The sequence below is a fragment of the Platalea leucorodia genome (genome assembly GCF_965183815.1).
Source record: "Platalea leucorodia genome assembly, chromosome: 2".
Lineage (NCBI taxonomy): Eukaryota > Metazoa > Chordata > Aves > Pelecaniformes > Threskiornithidae > Platalea > Platalea leucorodia.
The window spans coordinates 29,220,620-29,240,532 of NC_138824.1; the positions used below are offsets into that span (position 1 = coordinate 29,220,620).

General features: G+C 46.9%; 1 protein-coding gene across 1 annotated transcript; it reads left to right on the forward strand.

The window, feature by feature from the left end:
• Positions 1-6,972: 6,972 nt before the first annotated feature.
• Positions 6,973-18,725, forward strand: LOC309600683 (fibrinogen-like protein 1). The gene is made up of 8 exons (XM_082333191.1): positions 6,973-7,034; positions 8,370-8,454; positions 9,810-10,020; positions 11,117-11,276; positions 13,479-13,576; positions 13,659-13,747; positions 15,149-15,339; positions 16,398-18,725. Exons 2-8 carry the CDS (start codon positions 8,380-8,382, stop codon positions 16,585-16,587), a joined length of 1,014 nt encoding a protein of 337 aa, XP_082189317.1. The 5' UTR covers positions 6,973-7,034; positions 8,370-8,379; the 3' UTR covers positions 16,588-18,725.
• Positions 18,726-19,913: the final 1,188 nt, after the last annotated feature.

A 19,913-nucleotide genomic window follows, 5' to 3' on the forward strand; every position in this document is an offset into this window, starting at 1 on the left:
CGGGGGCTGCGGGCCGGGCAGGCCCCCGCGGCCTGCGACAGCCCCCGCCGCCAGCCAGGGCAGAGGCGCGTCGCGCTGAGCACGCGTCTGTCACGACACATGGCGAGAGCCTTGACGCTTTTGCAGCATCGGAGCGCGCAGGGCAGAACACGGCGTGTGAGCCTCTGCTCTGCGGCGGCTTCGCGCCGGCCTCCTCGCTTGCCAAGAGCCCAGTGGCCAGCAGCCCCCGGGCGCGGGCGCCGTGGGGCGGCCCGGGGCTGCGCCGCGGCCCGGCCTTGCCGCAGCGCGGCCGGCGGCAGGGGGAGCTCGGAGCGAGCTTTTGGGGCGGCGGCCGGGGCTCGGCCGGGGGAGGTGCGCCTAACAGCCGGCAGGAGCCTTCCCCTGGGCGTCTTGCCCCAAAGAAATAAAACCTTTAAGATGAATGCTGAGAATAGGGAGCATTTCTGGGCAGCAGAGGACATAGAAAGTTTCCCTTTCAAGTCTGACATATATAAAAATATATGGGTGAGTAGCTAGTACAGACAGTGGTAGCAAATAATGAGCTAAATATGTTTGGTATATGCAGATAATTACGTATTCGAGAAGCAGCTAAACATGGATGGAAACTAAACTGGATGATGAGAAGAAGCATTCCATTAATTTGCTCTTAGTTCTGAGAAAAAGTTTACATGTGCAGGTTTATTTAGTACAGGCTTGGTCCTGCGGGCCGTGTGAGTATCCCGTGAGTTACTCTCAGCAGGAGCTTATGCCTGTGGAGCACCTTCACGGGGAGGACCGTATCGGAGAAGACTGTAGAAATACAGAAGTCCGGCTGCCCCTGTACGGGGCTCTGAAAGCACCAAGGTGTGAAGACAGTTTGGGTATCGAAGTGGACTTTTCACAGAACAACCTGTAACAACCAGTCAAAGGGGGAGCTGGAGGCGGGGAGGCTTCCAGTTTGGCACTCAGACTGAATGCCAGGGCCGTAAATGAATCAGCTTTCTAGAGGCTGCAGATGCACTTAAAAAGGAAAAACAGTTCTTCCCATTTTTCATCAAATAGGTAGGCACCGCACTGCCAGTGATAACACCGTAACTGTTCCTTTCAGTGTTGCTAATCTCAGAGCACTGGTGATGCTGTAGATTTGCCAGCTCTCATGCGTCATCATGAGTTTCCTCGTGGTTGATCTGTTTTCTTAAAACCTTAACTTCTGGAGTCAGATGACTAAACCCACCATTTTTTCATTATGAATAAAATCAAATTTCTAGCTCTCAGCTGGTCGAGAAAAGCATGGGAACAAGATCCAAGGTTCATAAAGCTAAAAATAAAAAGGAAGCATTGAAAATACTCTGTTTTTTAAATTCAAGACTTGTAAATAATTTTCATTATATTTTGCTCATTAACTCATGATACTGACATTTAAAAACCCCTCGGAATCCAGTTCTGATCCCTGACAATTATTCATCAGTGTAAAATAGCAGCATTGTCAACAAAATGCAGAAAAGATTGAAATGTTCAGTAAATAATCCAGTTACATACTGGGTAGAGAGCAGGATGAAGTATGCATATCTCAGAGGGGTGATGACATACTTTACATTCCAAAAATAACAGAGAGGGTGGTAAACAGAATCTTTTAACTTGACGGATTTTAAAATCGGTAGGTATGGCTCATTTATATGTGATACTCTCAAGAGAGAAGGCCAAGAAAAATAATTTTATTAAGTTTTGGGATAGCAGAAATATGGAGATAAGTGGGGAAAAAATCATTTCTCTGCCAATATTAAAAGCAGGTAGATCAGATGACCTGATGATGATAGATCTGTCAGCTTGGCTTTGCTCCCAGATGAGAGCAGAGTAGATATAGGCTTCAACTAATAAAATATTAAAGAAGCTTAGTGATAATAATAATAAAATGCCAATCAATGTGGGATTAGGGAAAATAATTCCTGTCAAACTAATTTGTAGTTCTAAAAAAAGATGACAGATTTTACTGATAAAATAATTTTGTTGCTTCTGTAAGCAGCTGTCTGGCTAGAAAATCACATTTGGTTAAAAATGTAGAAGAATATAAACTCAATCTGGTTCACGTTGGTGAAAACCCAGCACATTAGTCTTAAAATAACTAAAAGGAGAACCATCCTTCAGCAATTCCTTTCTGGAGAGGTTCTGCAGGGATTGGGTGTTGTTGTACGCTGTGTAATGTTGCGTTGTTTTCTTTTAAACCATGCCCCAGAAAAAATCGCGAGTGATGAAGTTTGCAGCTGACACAGAGGTTGGAAAAGTGGTCAGACAGAAGAACGGCTGCTTAGCACTGAGTAAATTGTAACATCTGGTAAATGCAGATGCGCGAGCAACGTGCGTTTCCGTACATCCGCTGTCAGTCTCAGAACAAAGGACCTCAGGGTGGTGCTTTCCAGCCCTTGGTACCTGAAGGACCATGCAACATCTTTAAAATAAATCCTTGGCCTACTTACAGTCCTACTGACTGAGACGCACTTGCCACCTGCATGGGGTATGTGTGTACATGTCAAAAAGCTGGCAAGCATTTCTTAACTAAGCTCTCATGTGTTGCAAATCACAGTCATCCTGACTGCAGGGAGTTAACACCATGGCAGGTCACTCTTGGAGCATCAGTGACTGTATTATGAAAACACGTAACTCTGAAAGTCCTGAAGCAGCGGCAGGGAGTAGCCAGCCACAGGTGATTGTGGCATGTGGCTCTGTGGCAAAATGAATAACAAGATCCTTGGATCCACAAACGGGAAAGATGTTGGGTTAGAAATATTGCTTGAGCTCTTTACTTGGCTCCTGTGTCCTCTCAGGTCCCAAGTCCTGGTAACCACATCTCCAGAAGCCATGATGTGACTAAAAGGCCATGAAGTGCGTCTCATCACGCCTGGGTCAAGGACCTCAAAACTGTCCGTCTTCTGAAAGAAAAGATAAGGAGTGACTTAACCACAGTCGGTCAGGGCTGGATCTGGAAAAAGGTCTAGGTGCCCCAAAAAGGGTGTAAGCAGACTTAAAGCTTCAAAATTTAGATACAGAAAGGTACTTGTTCAGCAGCTGCCTAACCCTAGAGGCAATTAAATTGGTTGGGCTCCTCTCTGTTGGGCTACAGAGATCCCCCCAGAACCTGCAGTTCTGCTCCTGTGCGTGCCCTGGACTATCCTGGCCACATATCTCTGCTGCTTGTCCCTGCCGAGGGTGGGTCAGGATCCCGAATCTAGGCAGAAGAGTATTGCCGTCCCTGGAGCCCACTCACCAAGCCCAGTGAGACCACCTCCACCACACACTGCCATACACCACCTACAGCTTTTCTCACCTCTATGTACGCGTTCTGCGTTAAACAACCCTGAATAAAATCACCCGAGGAGCAGAATTTGCAGCTACCGGGGTTTGGGTTCCCAGGCAGGGGCAGGCACACGGCTTGTATGTGCTGGGACCTAGCCTTAAGCAGGGAAAAAGACTTTGGCAGCAGAGGGCTCTTCCCCTTCACAGAGTAAGGCATCATGAGATTAAAAGGCTGCAGGATGAGACTTGGCAGATTCACACTCAGGACAAAAACCAATAATAATTAACAATGTGGGTAATTAAGCAGAGGAAGAGCATGCTAAGGTCTGTGGCTCGTTCTTCAACGCTGAATATTTTACACCAAAATGTCTTTCTCAAAGAGATGCTCTAGTTCAAATGGGAGGGAATTAGGTCAGGGGAGTTCTCTGACCTGAGGTAGGTAGAAGATCACGCAGATAATCCACATACTCCCTCTGGCCTTGTGACTAATTCCCTTTGGTACAGCTACTCCTCATGTAAGTGAGATCGCTCGGACCTGTGCTTGCCCTCAGGAACTTATGAACTAATTACATTTGTTGTGTCAACCCATTAGATACTCATAGGGTGCATGCAGACTCATTAGTTAGGCTGAATTATGTCTTTGCTCTTTGAACGTTATCAAAACATTCAGATCTAGCATGTTTCATGGTCTGCCACTATTACTCCTTCTTTGTACACGGATTTCTGTGGTTACTCCTTGCTAACAAACCACAGACTTTTAATGTGCATATGCTGGTTTCGGTTATTTCATAGATTGAAACTATGGTGGCTGATGTTATCCTGATCTTTTAAATTTATCTTACTTTTGATGAAACCCTTTTTTGCTAGATTTAAAAAAAAAAAAAATATTTGTTTCAGATCTCATACATTAACTTTGTTTTAAAAAAACTGGCAGCCCAGTTTCCTACAGAAGATGTATAGTAGCTCACACATGGAGAACCTGCAGGCCCCTGGTACCTCCACACCTGCAGTGCCTGCAAAGGAGCCTGGTCCAGGGTCTTTCCCAGTGAGCGGGGTGTTCATGGAAGGTGGGACATGATAGAGAAGTATAAATATAATGGCAAATGCATAAAGCACCTGGATTCAGTGCAAATGACCTGTATTGCTTGGAGCTGGCTCTAGACTACTCTGAATTTTCCTAGGGCACAGCTAGGCAGTCAGACTCTTGCTGTGAAAACCTCAGGTCTCTGTACCTCCTTTGGAGCCTGAAGCAGTCTGCCTCATTTCTTCCCTTGCCCCTTTAAGAACAAACAATGAGGAACTGCTCTTGGGAGAGTTTTGAGAGGCCACCACTGTCTTCCAGCTGCAGTGATGTTCCATTGGGCCCTGGGGGGGTGAATGTCCATCAGGTGTCATCTTCATGTCTTCATCCCGGGCCATTCTTTCTGGGGGAGCCCAGAACCCCGTGACTGCAGCAATGTCCAGAGCCGCCCCAGAGCCACTCTCTTCATTCACGTTTAACCACCATTTTGCATTCTTGCGGTGCTGGCTGTGCATTTAATGTCTGAATAATAGTTTTTTATGACTGTTATTCAGCACCTACGTACTTTTGCTGGAAGGAGGGTGGAGGAGGGCAGGGTGGGGAGGTTTTTAGTTAATGAAACTGTTATTATTTGCTGACAAGATCACTGAGTATCTTAAGAAGAAGGAATTTGATCTCCTTCCAAGTAACTAAACAGGAATTTGCACTGCAGTATATGTGTGAAGCATGTGTATTCCAGGAAAAAAAAAAGAAGAGCATTTACAGTCCCATTGCCTAGGGACTTCAACATCTGTGAGGAAACAACACCAGTGATCACACAGTGTCCACGTTCTTTAAGATGACTTGATTATTTTAGCTCTGGGCCAGCGGAGCAGTACATGAACACACCCTCCTGCTAGCCCCATCTCACGTGAACTCAACCTCATGGCAATCCCTCTCTTGTGCTTCAGATATTCCTAAAGCTTCATCTAGCCTGGGAAAATTAAGTTCATTGTGAAGCAGGTATGCAAGAAACACATTCTGGCTGACTGGGTTTTTCACATGCAGACATTGGTGAGGCTAGCACTGGTGGAGTCCTCGCGAGAGCATGAGAGTGCTCCAGGTGTCTTGGCTCTGAGAGGCGTTTGGGGGGTCCCTGAAGGAGAAATGGACTTTGAGTCCTGCTCCTGCAAAGCTGCAGTCACATAACATACACGCCTGAGTCCCACCGGGGACTGCAGCTCCACCGCCCCTGCTACCCGGGGACCAGCAGGAGTTAGATACGTGCGGCCCGATGCTTCCTGGCTGTACAACCCTGCAGACAGCTGCGGGGGCTGACCATGCTGCCCACACCGTCCCTCCAACGCTGCCACTGCAGACCCAGGCCCGTCGTCGATCCCACCCAGGTGCTCGCCGGTCAAGGAGGTTGTTGGCCATTAAGGCAAGAGCATAAATTGGTGCGCAGCGCCTCAAGCACTGGCTGGCTGGCTCCAGTTAAGGAAGGGGCTGCTGTGGATGAAAGCCCCAGGGGATGGTGTGCAGCCCCCCTGTGCTCGGGAATGTGGTACCTGAGCACCCTGCTGTCAGCTGCAGCCGCTGGCCGAAGGGGTGGAAGAAAGGGCCGAGGACCCACTAAGGAGGAGAGGAGACATTTTACTCATTTAATCTCACAGCTTCCAAAACCAGCCTAAAACTGGGGGTAGAGAACAAGTGAGAAGAAAGGCACTGTTTACATAATCCTTTGGCAGTGAAATGGGTCAGCGGTTCTTGCGGGAGAAGAGGAATGCAGTTTTTAAGAAATAAACAGCATCGCTGTACTTGGTAATAGCTGGACAGTCCTGCTTTCCTGGAGAGTAATACAGAAGTTTATGACAGGCTTGTATGCCTTGTCTTTTTGCCCCACGGTCTCTCCTCCAAACACAGCTCTGTAAAATGGAACAGTCCCACTGTTTTCTTTAAACTAATCTGTAATTCCTTGGCCATAACGCAAAGGGAGGCACCCATCTGTTTGTTTGGTTTGTTTTTTTTTTTCTCTCTTCCACAAATGTCCTTGTTTGTGTTAACTAACAAATCTTAATCATCCGTCTCAGAGGAGAGTTACACAACTGCAAACCTCCTGAGATTTCAGACTAATAGCAAATCTTGCTTAATACCCCCATGTTCACTTCTTGCTTCAGATTTGCAGCTCCTTTGGCATTACAGCTGTGCTGTGCTTTTACATATAAACCAGATTAAACAGCAAAAGGAATGCTGAACGGAAAAGCTGTGTTATTTCCACCTTGCAGGACTTACTGAAATGAGCCTGGCTGTATTAAACGTGAGATAAAACTCCCGCAGGGAGCATTAGTCTGAGCGATTCATATAAACACTTAAAGAAGTCAGTCTTGGTTGAGCTTGCTGGTCAAATAAGGTGGGTAATGGTGCACAACCAGCAGAGCCCCTCTCCTTTGGAGACCACTACTGATATAGAAACCTAAATGTTATTTATCCTCACTGGGAAGCAGCAGGATGAGTATTGGGTAAGAACAGATAAGCCGGGGTTTGGGGAACTCTTTCAGGAGAGGAATTGCAACTGTCTTTTCGGTGGAACTGCCTAGTGCTGTGAAATGTTCTTCGTCTGCGCCCTTGATGTGGGCCATCTGGAGAGGAAAATCTCATCAACCTCTAGAAATGCAGCCAGGTTTATGGTCACTTTCTTTTGCAGTTGACTTCTAAGGGAGATTAATCTTATCAGGAGGACGTCCGAAGGAAAGGCAAGTTACAGGTATGTGCATTTAATACACATTGATAAAGGCGTAGGTGAAGTTGCTTTCTTTCCCTCCGGTCTGCACTGTCTGGTTTTCGGGAGCCATTGCTCAAACCCATTCTTCCTGTCAGCCTTTTGCCTCCACCCACGTGCTATGGGGCCTGATTCTGACCTCAGCGCCGGTGCTGCAGCCACCGGCACGGCTGCTGCGTGGCGGTGTGAATGAAGAGCACCAGCGCTCACGGGCTGGGGGGTCCCCTGCTGTAATACGGAGCTCTTCTCTCTACAAGCTGGAAAAATGCCGTGTGCTGGGCCACCCGCCTGCGCGACATCTTTATGGGTGACTTCCACAGGGCGCTGCTTCTCTCGGCTCGCTTTGGGCCCTGCCTGCCCAGCTTGGCAGGCAGCTCCCCTGTCGCGGCAGCTTTGTCGGCTCTGGAAGCAGCCCTAGCATCAGCCGCTGCGGGGATGCTAATAGAGCCGTAGCCGAAACAAAGCACGTCGCTGAGAGCATACAGCTGGGTAGCCAAGTTTCTGCAGCACTTCCAGATGTGAAGCGGGGGAGTTGGGTTTAGCCTATTTCACAGATTTTTTAAATTCTTTCTGATTTTTTTTTTAAAGCACCATGCAAGCACACTGCGAACAATTTGTACTGTTCGCTCACGTTCAGCTGCATGTTCCCAGTGGTGGTGGCTTAGCATTTTTTCTAGCTGAGACTCTCCAACCAATGCTCCATCTGCATGCTGGGGCAGGTCGGCAGCAGAGCTCTTTTCCACTGAAATCCAAGGAAAAACTATCCCGTGCCCGCTCTGTCCCATGTGTCACTTCTGCCCTCGGCCTCCAAGGTAATCCTGTCCTGACAGACCAGTCCATGGACCGAGGAGGGGCAATGCCTACGCTCACTCAACCAGGAGGCAAAATTCCTCTTAACTTTGGGGAGTTTGGACTGAATAAGGACTGTGTGATTTTGGCCAACCAGTTTGGCCAACCATTTTGGCAAGGAGTGCTCCAAGGAGGCATTGTTGCTGAGTAACCTCCCGTCTGCGTGGGCACTCAGGAGAAGGGGCAGAGGCTGCTGGAGAGTAACGCCGGGTGTTTATTTCTCCAGGGAAGCAGGAGCTTGGACCCAAACCTCGGTCCCCCTGTCAGCACACTGCACCGGTGCTTCAGCTTCTCCCTAACATGCATCTTAGGGATCAACATCACCGATTTTGTCCTGCCTGTAGTTTCAAGCAAACTCCTTAACAAATCCTTCAGCATTTTCTGGGGAATTAAATGTGATTGTGAGGAGGGATTAAGTTGTGAGAGGAACTAAAGAAACCTCCAGTGCGGCCTGTCAATGCTTCTTTTCAGGTGATAAGAAATGAGCGTGATGATGCCCTGGTTGCTGCTGCTCTTTCTCCTGGTCGGCTTCAGCTCACCTGCACCCAGGTTTTCGGTGCGTATCTCAGCCAGTGTCTGTACAACCTCTCAATGATTTATCATTCCCAGTCATGTAGAGATAGGTGCTCCCCCACAAAAGGGACGTGGGCCTGCAAGAGGACAGCAAAAAGGCGTCTGCCTGCAGCTAAAGGAAGGTCACTGTTGCTGTCTTGATAATACAGGAGTTTCATGGCATTAGAGGATATGCAGCTCTCTGGATGGCTGGACTGAGGTTGCCAAGAACTAAAAACAACGACAAAAGCCCCTTAAAGAAAAAAAAAAAGTGATTTTATGGCCACGGAAGAAATACTCTGCTCCATTCCCTCAGGGAAAACTGCCTTCATTTATTCATTGCAATTTAAAAAGCAGGAAGGGGAAGAGGTGGTAGGCATAGTCTGAGGCAATCTATACTCTTCTGATGAGCGAATTACTCTTGGGCCATCCCAAGGAGGTACAGAGCTTGGCAAGGAGAGTTTGGCGAGCTCAGGGCTGTCTGCAGCAGGTCCCTGTGTGCCTCCAGCCTGGAAATCCTCTGTGAAGGAAAACCAACAGGCCTAGGAGAAGGAAGAAGCAGCTGGGAGGCCACGTTTGAGCACACTTGTCAGTCTGCTGTCCTGGGCAACTGCTTATTTTGCTTATGCCTAGAACTGGTCCTGACCTGGTATCACTCAAGCCAGCTTGCTTAGAGCAAAAATAACAACTGATTCTTATTGCATGGGTTTGCTTGGTTGTGTTGGAAGAGATTTTGCTCTGTTTTGTTATGTTTTTAGTGGAGTAATACCAGTCACAGACTAGATTGTTGCTGAAATGCTTATCCCAGTCAGTGTGGCCCAGATTCTGGTCTCAGTTATGGCAATGCAGCTCTGAAGTTACTCTGCTGATCCTGGTAGACTCACTGCTTTCCGCTGATTTGCACCAAATATCAGCTCTTTTATCTTCCAGTTTTACAAGAAGATGTTTCTGGAACCTCGCTGGTTTGGCCTGGCTGCATTGCAAGAGCCAGTTTTCATCCCCTCTTACTAACCTGAGCAGTTTCATAGTCTGCAAACACTCCCTTTGACTTCATTAAATGGGAGTGGAGACGAATTATTTTTGTCCAAAGTAATTTTCTGCCTATCTGATCATCTTCTGGGATGCTCTGAGCAGTGGCAAGATCATTGTAGAAAACCCTTTTCCACTGGGTTCAACGCAACAGCCAGCGCTGTGCACTATTCGTGTCTCTTAGACAGAGACCACCATCGGATCGTCTTGATCCACAGAGGTGGTGTGACATGTCAGGATCAGGAGAAGACAGATACTCCTTCTCTTTCTGCCTCCCTGTTCTTACCACTGACTGAAGCGAGGGTTTTTTTTGTTTTATTTTCTCCATAGGAAAAAGATATCTGCCTCCTAGACAACAATAAATTAAGACAAAGGTTAAAACAGCTTCAAGACTTGCTTTACTTATATGAACTGCAGCTGAAGGACATCCTGGAGAACACTTACCATAGAACAAAAAGTGGGCTGTTCTCAGGCAACAGGAGCGTGCAGCATGAGGTGCTTTTACCCACAACCAGTGGAAATTTGATAGTCTATGACCAAGGTACGGTTTGCAGTAGCATATGTGGAAATTTCAGCTTGCCACAATGTTTATTTCTCCCTGCAGTGTCCCATGTGTCATATTTTATTTCTGGTAAAAGTTTTAGAATTTTTAAAGTGGCTTGTGCTTTAAAATGCAGTCAGATACATAGGAAGGAGTAGGGCAGCTTGGTGGCCCCAGTACGAGCAGGCATTCCCTGGGGCTGGAGTCAGCTGGCCCAGCTTTAGGCAGCTACCGCCTGGGTACAACGCAGACACCTGCAGCTGGGCTTTTCACTTGGGACTCTCGTGCAGAGAGGAACAGGCACCTCAGCTATTTTCCATCGGACATCTGCTTTAGGAAGAGATGGGTCTTGCTTTTGAGCCCTTTTTCCCCAAATGACTTGGGAGCCCAGAATGCCTGGCTCAGCAGCAGGCACTGAAAACGGCTTGGAGGAGCCCAGCCTCCCTGTTCCTCGGCTCCTCCATCTCTTCTGTGGCACAGTAGCAGGCGTGCATACTCTGTTCTTTGGTGTCACTTTGAGAACATGGTCATAACTGGAACTGTGGCCTGTGGTCAAGATTTTCTCCTTCATGGGTGTTACATTAAAAGTGTGAAGGACTGAGGTCCTGAAAGGCACTCTCCTGATACAGCCCTGGTAGAGCTAGTCGCAGGAACTTAGCCTCTTATTTTAGAAATTTTGGGCCCTGATCCAATCTGAAGTACAGCTGAGGTTACCTTCCACATGGAAATTAGTTTCCTGCAAATGATCTTGCTGACAGAGCCAGTCCTGGTCCTGCGTTGCTCCTGTGCTATAGCCCCAGCCTGAGCTGCAGCCATCCCGTATCTCACCAAAAGTGGGAGTGACTCCCTCAGAGGGCATGGCTGTAAAGGCTCTCAAGCCTTGCTCCTCTTTGTCAGGCCCAGCAGTTTGCAAACCAGCATTGCTACTACCTGACTGAACCATTTGCTTTGGCTTTGGCAGGGCTTGCAGAGCTATTACACAGGCTGGCCAAGTGTCCTGGTCCCATGCAGCCTCTCAGCGATGTCTTCGCTTGGCTGCACATACCCCCTTGCTTTCCCCCTGCCCCGTTTAACAAACCGATACTGTTCTGCCTAGATTGCTCTGCGTTGTATAATCGGAAGAAGACCAAAAATGGCTACTACCGGATCAGGCCCAGAGCAGACCGAGAGCCTTTCCTGGCATACTGTGACATGTCTGACGGCGGGGGCTGGACTGTCATTCAGCGGCGGAGTAACGGCAAGGAGAATTTCAACAGGTAGGTGCACCACGGTTGCAGCAACAGGGCTTGCAGTTAGGCCTCCTGCTCCCACCCCCCGTCCTGCTGCCTGGCAAAACCCAACATTTGAGAAGCAGAAGATGCAAGACTGTGCTTTAATGATGATAACTCTGTGCATTAGGACAATGTGGGGGTACGTATTGGTAGCAGGAGGCCATTTTCAAAATGGACCTATAACACCTTTTCCATGCCTTCCTGCATTTGAGTAAGTGTGTACGTGTGTGCATATTTGTTTTATCATTATTGGAGACTGTTGAAGGCTCCAAACTGGCAGGTATCTGCTGCCAGCACATAGACTGAGACCCATTGAACATATTACCTGTTCTCATATCAGGAATAATTTTCAGCATGGTGCAACATTTATTTCCTTATTTAGATCATTCAAAAAGATGCCAAACCACTGGTCCAGATTGTTCTTTATGCAAAAATCCCAGAGAGGTGACTTTCACTTGGAAACCTCCAGGCAGAGAGATGCTCTGGTAGCACAGTAAAGAAGAAACATTCCCATGTGGATTAATTCACTATCAAAGCACACACAATTTCAGGGCATGTCTAGTGTCTCTTACAGCGAGTGCAGTCTGTTGCAAAGCTACCTCAACTGGCTCTAAGCTGGCTTGCCCAGAGAGTGGGAGCTGTCTAGCCATGGTAGTTCATCTCTCAGCACAGCTGAATGAAAAACATCCTGAAGAGGAGCACTGACTAGTATACACGTCAGACAGAACTAATATCCCTAATAACGACATGAGAGAGGGAATAAACACAGGGTTAGTAAAACTGGAAATGTTGATACACAGGAAGTATATATGAATGTCAAAGATAATACATAAACAACAGAGGCGATTTTAAGAGAATGAAATGATGAGAAGAAAGTAACAGCAGGAGATTTCTCTTACAAAGATGAAACCAGAGAATGCTGATGAAAAATAAGTGTGTATCTTTGAAAGACAAGTTGCCACATCTGAACAGTGATCCTGCAAAAACACAGAGGTGAGAGCAGTCAATGAATCAAAAATAGATTTAAGTGGAACAGGAGCACAAATCAGACCCAGATATTTTCCTTTTAACTTCATCTGCAGCAGTGTGCTCAGGTGGCCAAGAGGGCCAATGGCATCCTGGCCTGTATCAGGAATAGTGTGGCCAGCAGGACCAGGGAAGTGATCGTCCCCCTGTACTTGGCACTGGTGAGGCCGCACCTCGAGTACTGTGTTCAGTTTTGGGCCCCTCACTGCAAGAAGGACATCAAGGTGCTGGAGCGTGTCCAGAGGAGGGCAACGAAGCTGGTGAAGGGTCTAGAGCACAAGTCTTAGGAGGAGTGGCTGAGGGAGCTGGGGTTGTTTAGCCTGGAGGAGAGGAGGCTGAGGGGAGACCTTATTGCTCTCTACAACTCCCTGAAAGGAGGTTGTAGCGAGGTGGGGGTTGGTCTCTTCTCCCTAGTAACAAGCGATAGGACGAGAGAAAACGGCCTCAAGCTGTGCCAGGGGAAGTTTAGGTTGGATATTAGGAAAAACTTCTTCACCGAAATGGCAGTCAGGCACTGGAACAGGCTGCTCAGGGAAGTGGTTGAGTCTCCATCCCTGGAGGTATTTAAAAGACGGGTAGACGTGGTGCTCAGGGACATGGTTTAGTGGTGGACTTGGCAGTGCTACGTTAATGGTTGGACTCGATGATCTTAAGGGTCTTTTCCAACCTTAACGATTCTGTGATTCTATGATCTGGAAGCTTTTGTTTGCAGCTTCTGTTCAGTTTCTGATTCTTCACTATACCACATCCTACATCCAAGATTGTAGCATATTTTAAACTGCAACATTAATTTCCAGCCAGGAATGCATATGACTTGCTGAAGAACAGTATCCGATGCTTTGCTGAAGATCAATATGACAGCTGCTGCTTTCCCTTTCCATCTAACTGACAACTTCGTTCTGCGCGTGCTGCATCTGGCAGTTTGAAGGATTGATCCCAATATATGTGTGTGCACAGGTTTAGCAGGCGAAGAAGTAAGCTGTGAGTTGTATTTACTTTTAAGGCAGAGTGACAAATCTCAGCTCAGCTTGCAATGAATCAGATACTTTTAGAAAACAATGTCTAGAGATACAGCTGAAGTTTTACTTGTTACCATAGCTAAGTCTCACAAACTGTCTAATTCCCTCACATGCTGAAATTGATATTTGTATCTCGCTGCAGGAAATGGGATGATTACAAACTGGGATTTGGGAAATTCCAGGGCAAGAATGATGAATACTGGCTGGGCAACGACCACATCTATGACCTGCTCACTAGAGGTGCAAGTATTTTCCCTCCACAGATTTATTTCCAATTCGCATGCAATATAGTTCATTTAACAGGACGCCGCTTTGTGTTTAGGAGAGAACTCATTAAAGATTGACCTGATGGACTGGCATGGGGAAAGACGTTATGCAGTCTATGAAAATTTCCAGCTTGCAAATGAGCAGGTAAGAAATGGAGAGAGTGGCGATTTGTTTGTTTTATCCGTGAGGGTGGGGCATCTGCATGTGCAGCATCGGACTTCAGTATCAGGGTTGTAATTACAGCTCTGCAAAACATACCTGCTCTGGTTCCCTGGGATTCCTGGTTTGGCTGACTGACAAAGAGCCCTGGGAGCAGGGATATAAGCCTGGGACTTTTTCCTCATGAGCACCCAAGCCACCGGATCACAGAATCACGCGTGCTCTCTTGCTAACTCTGCTGTTGCATGGAGGCCAGCTCTCACCGCGGAGCACAGGGGTTCCCATGTGCATTTGCCTCTGGCCTCATGGTTAAAAGAGTCTTCCCTGAGGGAGGAGATAAGGGTTTGAACCTCTGCAAGGAAACTGAACCCCGTTCTCCTACTTCCTAGGAGGGTGTTTCAGGCTGTCATATAAAAGGCAACCACCAGGAAAAAAAACCTTTACTGAGTTAGGCATTGAACTCTAATCAAAGCTTTGAAAGAGCGGTTGTAAGTTCCTATCTTGAAGAGAGGTACCTGTGGCACTACACTTAGTAGTGAAAGCCCAAGGACAGAAAACCCTGTATTTTCTTGTTTGCGTTCTAGCTCTAGACAGCGTCCTGCTCAATGCAGGTGCTGTTCTTTGCAGGCTTGCCCTTCTGAACACCACTTGTAAGTAGCCCGAATACCCAAGGACACGAGTTCCATTGCATGAACCAGTCCTAATTCCAACTCCATCACTGCTCCAGAAATGTACGTGTTACGTTCAGTTTGCAATTAGAGTTTTCTTATGAAAAATTTGAACAGCTTCATTTTAATACCTTACTGCTATTTTTCATAAACAAAAGTGGAATATGATGACAGGAAAAAGCCCACACCACAAAAGTAATCATCCATCTCATATCAAATGTCTCTTAGATCTGTTAGCTGTGCACAATGGAACTATTCGTCTAAGTATTCCTACCAGGACAGGACCATTTAGCTAGTAATCGGATGTCTTCTAGTTCTTGGAGGAGCAAAAATCCTAAGGAGCTATTCTAGCTGAACAACTGATCAGTTTAGGAAGGCAACTATTTGGCATAGTTTCCTGCCAAGTTGTTCTTGATGAGCTAGGAAGAGCCTTCCAGCTTGTTGTCTAGTGTATCAAATGGTTATTGAAAGACAATAAAGCCTGAAGCCCTTTGCAGCAGCAGGAGTAATTAGCAGTTCCTTCTGGAAGTTTAAATCCCGTATTGATCTACACTAGGATCATTAAAGCATGGGGCCAGAAGTCACCCTTGACTTCAACAGTCAACTGTTGAGGACTTCAACACTGCCTTTGACAGTGGATACTATGGCCAGAGCAAATTTGATCTCAAAAATGGCAGAAAGAGCTGATATCAAAGACATGTTTCACATATTCTTGCAGGACAATTACAGGTTATGGTTTGGCACCTATTCTGGTAACGCTGGCGACGCTCTGTCTGGTGGGAGCAATTTTGAAGATCAGTGGTCAGCCTCTCACAGAGGGATGCAGTTCACCACATCTGACAAGGATCACGATCGCTTCCTGGCAGGCAACTGTGCATTAGAAAACAAGGGCGGTTGGTGGTTTAACAGGTATGGAAAACAGTTGATTCCTCTCGGATGCGTAGGGTGTGGGTGGCTATACAGCTATACAGCCGAGAGGACTTGCCTACCTTACAGCAGCGGGAGGTTGCTGTGTGCGTTTGCCACCTCGCACAGCCAAATCTAAGATGTTCACCTACAGATCCTCGAAGGAAAGCAATCTGCTTCTTTCATTATGAAGCAAAGCAGGTAAGTTGCATTCATTTCAAGAAACTGGGCCACAGGTAAGTTGCATTCATTTTAAGCAAATGGGTCAGAATAAACGCACAGGGGGGAATGTCCTGGAAGGAAAAGAGCCCAATTAAAATCCCTTAAAAAGTGCTTTGGGTTATATCCCAGGAAAGAAGACAATTGTAGCCACTGCAAGGTGAAGTGTGTACAAAGGCATTTCTCTGTTGTGGAGCATGTCTGGGGGGTGAACTACCCCTTCAGAGTCCTGATGGTGTGTTTGCTAGTTGGGCATACCCCACACATCGACAGACAGGGATTCAGGTTCACCAGCCCTGGAAGCATGGACACACCGCGCTCAGTTTGTATCTGCCTTAGTGCAGGATAAGCCTCTTCTTTGACCAGGCCCTCATCACATACAAATAGAAATCAGTGGAGCTACAAAAATGTACATCAATAGTGGGATTTACCTCAATTAAAAGACATCTGCATTTTTAGGTGTCAATACATAGCTGCCTACACTTGAGCTAGAGCCTACCAAATGGCACTACACCCCTCTGTGTAGGCAACTGAATCATGTCCCTAGTTAATACACTTGAAGGAGTCAACAGGTTGAATTAATCTGACCAGCGAAGGTGTCTGCTTTAGGATACTTCTCTGGGTTCCACTAAATGCATTAACCAGATCTCCATAGGCTGGAGGACTTTAGATAAGCAGTTCAGTACAGACAGATACATCTAGGTGTCTGAACCTGTCAATGAATCCCACCCTGGTACTTCTAAATGTATGTTGTGTGAAAATTGTACTTCACTGTAACGATGCAATGTCTTCCCATGCTAAGCCTAATCTCCTTTTTTTTCCCTCTCCTACATGGTTACAAGGTGCCATGCCGTAAACCTCAATGGACGATACTACAGAACAGGAAGGTACAATGGATCCCATGACAACGGCATGGTTTGGTCTACGTGGCGTGGGATGTGGTACTCGCTAAAGTACTCGGCCATGAAAATCAGGGCTCCGTTCTTTGTTGACAGTGAGAGTGGCGACGGTGAGAACAGTCAGGGCAGCTGAAACCTGCTGCTTTGGAAGGAAAAAAAGTACAGGATGAAAAGAATCGTGGAAGTTAATAGCCAGCCCTCTGCTGCTGCCAGTCGCCAAACCTGCACCGTGATAACTGGAGCTGCACCTGTTTCTACTAGCTGAAGCTAACGTTGCGAGTTGTTTGAGCACAGCCAGCCAACAATTTAATGGAAAACATACAGTTGTCAGTCATGGAAAAACCAGAGTTTTTCTTTTTCAACAATTTTCAGGACTTCATTGGAGAGTGTTTATGAAAACCTCTCTGGACCTTGAATGATCAAGCATGTTCTTTCAGCTATCTGTACTCTTCAAGGGCTAAATATTTCTCATCTTGATTTTAACAGCCAGTGCTTCAGTTATGAGAACGTAAGAATAGAAACAACAAGGTGACGGGGAATTGGACTTCATCTGCTGTGCCTTCGTTAGTGCTTTGTGATCAGGGGAATGTTTTTCTCTATGATCAGGAGAATGTTTTTAAGCGACTCTCCCTATGGTCCCCAGTTGCCACACTTCAGTTGCACAGCGCTCCTGGAGTGTGTGAAACCAAACCAGCGGATGGACGTGCTCCACCTGCTAACGTGCATCCAGACTAAGGCTACGTCAAAGTGAACCCCGACAACACGGACAGTGCGGACAGCGGGTTTCAGTGCCAACAGCTTCCCGCTGCAGATCCACTTCCACAGCACACCGCGACCCATTAATGCAGACAAAGACAACGCTGCCGACCAGACTTAAGTCCCAGATTAAAATTAGGCAGGTTTTACTAAATTTAAGATGAGCACAGATATTCTTAGTAGTTCATAAAATGCAGTCATGATTTATTTGTACGTTCTCGTGTAATGTACCAGATGACTTTGAGTTAGTGAAGGGGAATCAGAAAGTGGAAAGTGATTGAACCATAAGGCACACTGCTTTCATTGTCTCATCAGAGTGAAATGAAAGAGCAACACAAATGACTGAAAGAAATGGAATACTGAAAATTTATTTTCCACAAGTTGTTAAACAACAGTTAAAAATGAACAGTAATATCAGCTTGATGCAAATCACTTAACTACCATGTTGTAGAATGAGCCTATTTTTCTGCTGAATTACAATCATTTTTTAAACTGGTAGTTCTTTTCCATTTATTTGCTTTTAGATCCATACACATTGTAATTTGTATTATATATCCATAAAGTGTGAAATAAAACCATCTGAGTAGGACTTAACACTTTGTATCTGGTTTTCAACAGTAGGAACTTGAACAGAAATATGGATGAAAATCTTGAGAAAGCTCGTAATATGAGAATTTCATTCTTTTGGTGTTGGCTCTGGTGCTTTTACACCCGCTGTCCTGGGTAGTTTAGAGGGTTTGCAAGGTAAGTTTAATTTCCATGGCTCAAGCTGTCCTGGAGACAATGCAGAGACATGTGAAGGTTCAGTGTAAACCTTGTTTTGGTTCCTCTGCTTTGTCCAGAGGTAAACCCTGTTCTCACTTCTTCCTAGACATCCCAGTGACTGCAAACGTGAACACCAGAGCGCAGTGGGCCAGCACTCCAGGGAGCCGTGCTCCTAAAGCCTGGGCCCTGGCAAGACTGCACTGCTGCCCTCTTCCCAAGCGTTGGCACGTACCCACGTGGAACAAAACTTGCACCTACATCTCTGAAATGAGGTTTCCCTGGTGAAGAAAGGAGTGTGAACAACCAGCACTTATTATTTCCTTTCCGATCACTACTTCTGTATTTTACAATGGTAAAACCTTAGTGCAAGGTTCTGCCTCCATGTTAGGAAGATAAGGAATCACTGTGCACACGTTATAACCATGTGGCCGCCAATGCAGTGCTGAGGGCAGTAAGGACGATTTTCATGTAAGCAGAAGACACAGAGAAATGTGAATGAAATAAGGTCTTGCTAATGACTTCTGGCAGATAATGCTCAACCCCATTCTTCAGTAGAGGGCTAGGGAAGCAGGGTATAGATGACAGACTGGTGATACTCAACTCGGCGTGCTGGAAATCAACTACAGCACCAAACGGACAATACTAGTGGTTGACAGTTCACTGAGCAGCTGATAGCCCATCTGATAATGGAGTATCAAGCTGGAGATAAAGCCAACAGGGCTTAGTGAGACAACTGCTACCCAGGCCAGTTCCCCAGTGAGTGAGCAGTGAGCGATGTAAAAGTCCAGAGTACGAGCCTGTTTTGCCCTGTGTCCATATGGAGAGGCAGGCATTATAGCTGGACTGCCTTCAGCCAGGATCAATATGTTACGGTGCTTTTTTTTCTCTCTGAGAGAGAAAAAGGGGTCAAGATCTGACAAGCTGGAAGGGAAGGGGTCTACTTTGCTGTCTTAGATGTAAGGTGTACGTAAGTCCATCTAATGCATTACAGTAGCTGTTCTGAACGCAGCCCAACATTGGGACAAGGTTGCAGGCAGTAGCATCTGGCTTAGAGCAAGGCTCCCCCTCCTCTGCCCTCCTGCGGTGCAGAGAACCCCGCTGGAGATGCAGGGGTCACAGGGCTTTGTGCAGGACCCTGCAACTCCCACAGCAAACCCCGGGAAGTGTTTCTGAACCCTCTTTATCTTAATAAACAGGGTAAAATGCCACTAGCCCGAGTACTTGTTTGATCTGAGTGCTACCGCCAAGCTCAATTCACTCCCACTGAAGGTTAGGGGAATGCTTGCTGAACGTTGCTGTGCTGTACATTTGATCTCCTGTTTCTCCAGGGTCTCCCGTGCTGAGGGGCTCACCAAAGCTGTAAATAGATATTGTAGCACTGTAGCTCCAATGCTGACAGACCACTGCTTCAGGGCGAACACGCTTCACGCAACGGAGTTTACCCTAGCACAGGGGTGGTAAGTAACTTGAGCAGCAATTGCTTCAGAGGTCTGATTTCCAGCTCATTTAAGTCAATTTAAAGACTCATTACAGTTGATTAGCTTTGGATCACACCTCAAGCACGGACATGTTCTCGAATGCTTTAAACAGCATTTCAGGATGACAGCTTATGGGAACGGGTAGCTGGTACGAACACGGTGCTGGGCCGAAGGGCTGAACGCAGACAACACAGCGTGCTGGCGCAGCTCCTGGGAAAGAGGGAGCTCACATCACCCTGCGAGTCAGATCCGGCACTCCAGCAGCAGCTGCAAAATGCTAGCCATCAAAAAGGCCCTTCAAACGGCGGGGTTTGACTCTGGCGGCCGAATGCTGAGCGTCTGGCTCCTCCTAGGCGGTCACAGCAAGCCCTCCCGCTGTGCGCCTGTCAAGTTACCTGTGCACGCTTTGGACACTTCAGTGGGGTGCCATCGGTAACTGGCTAACGCACGGCAATGCTGC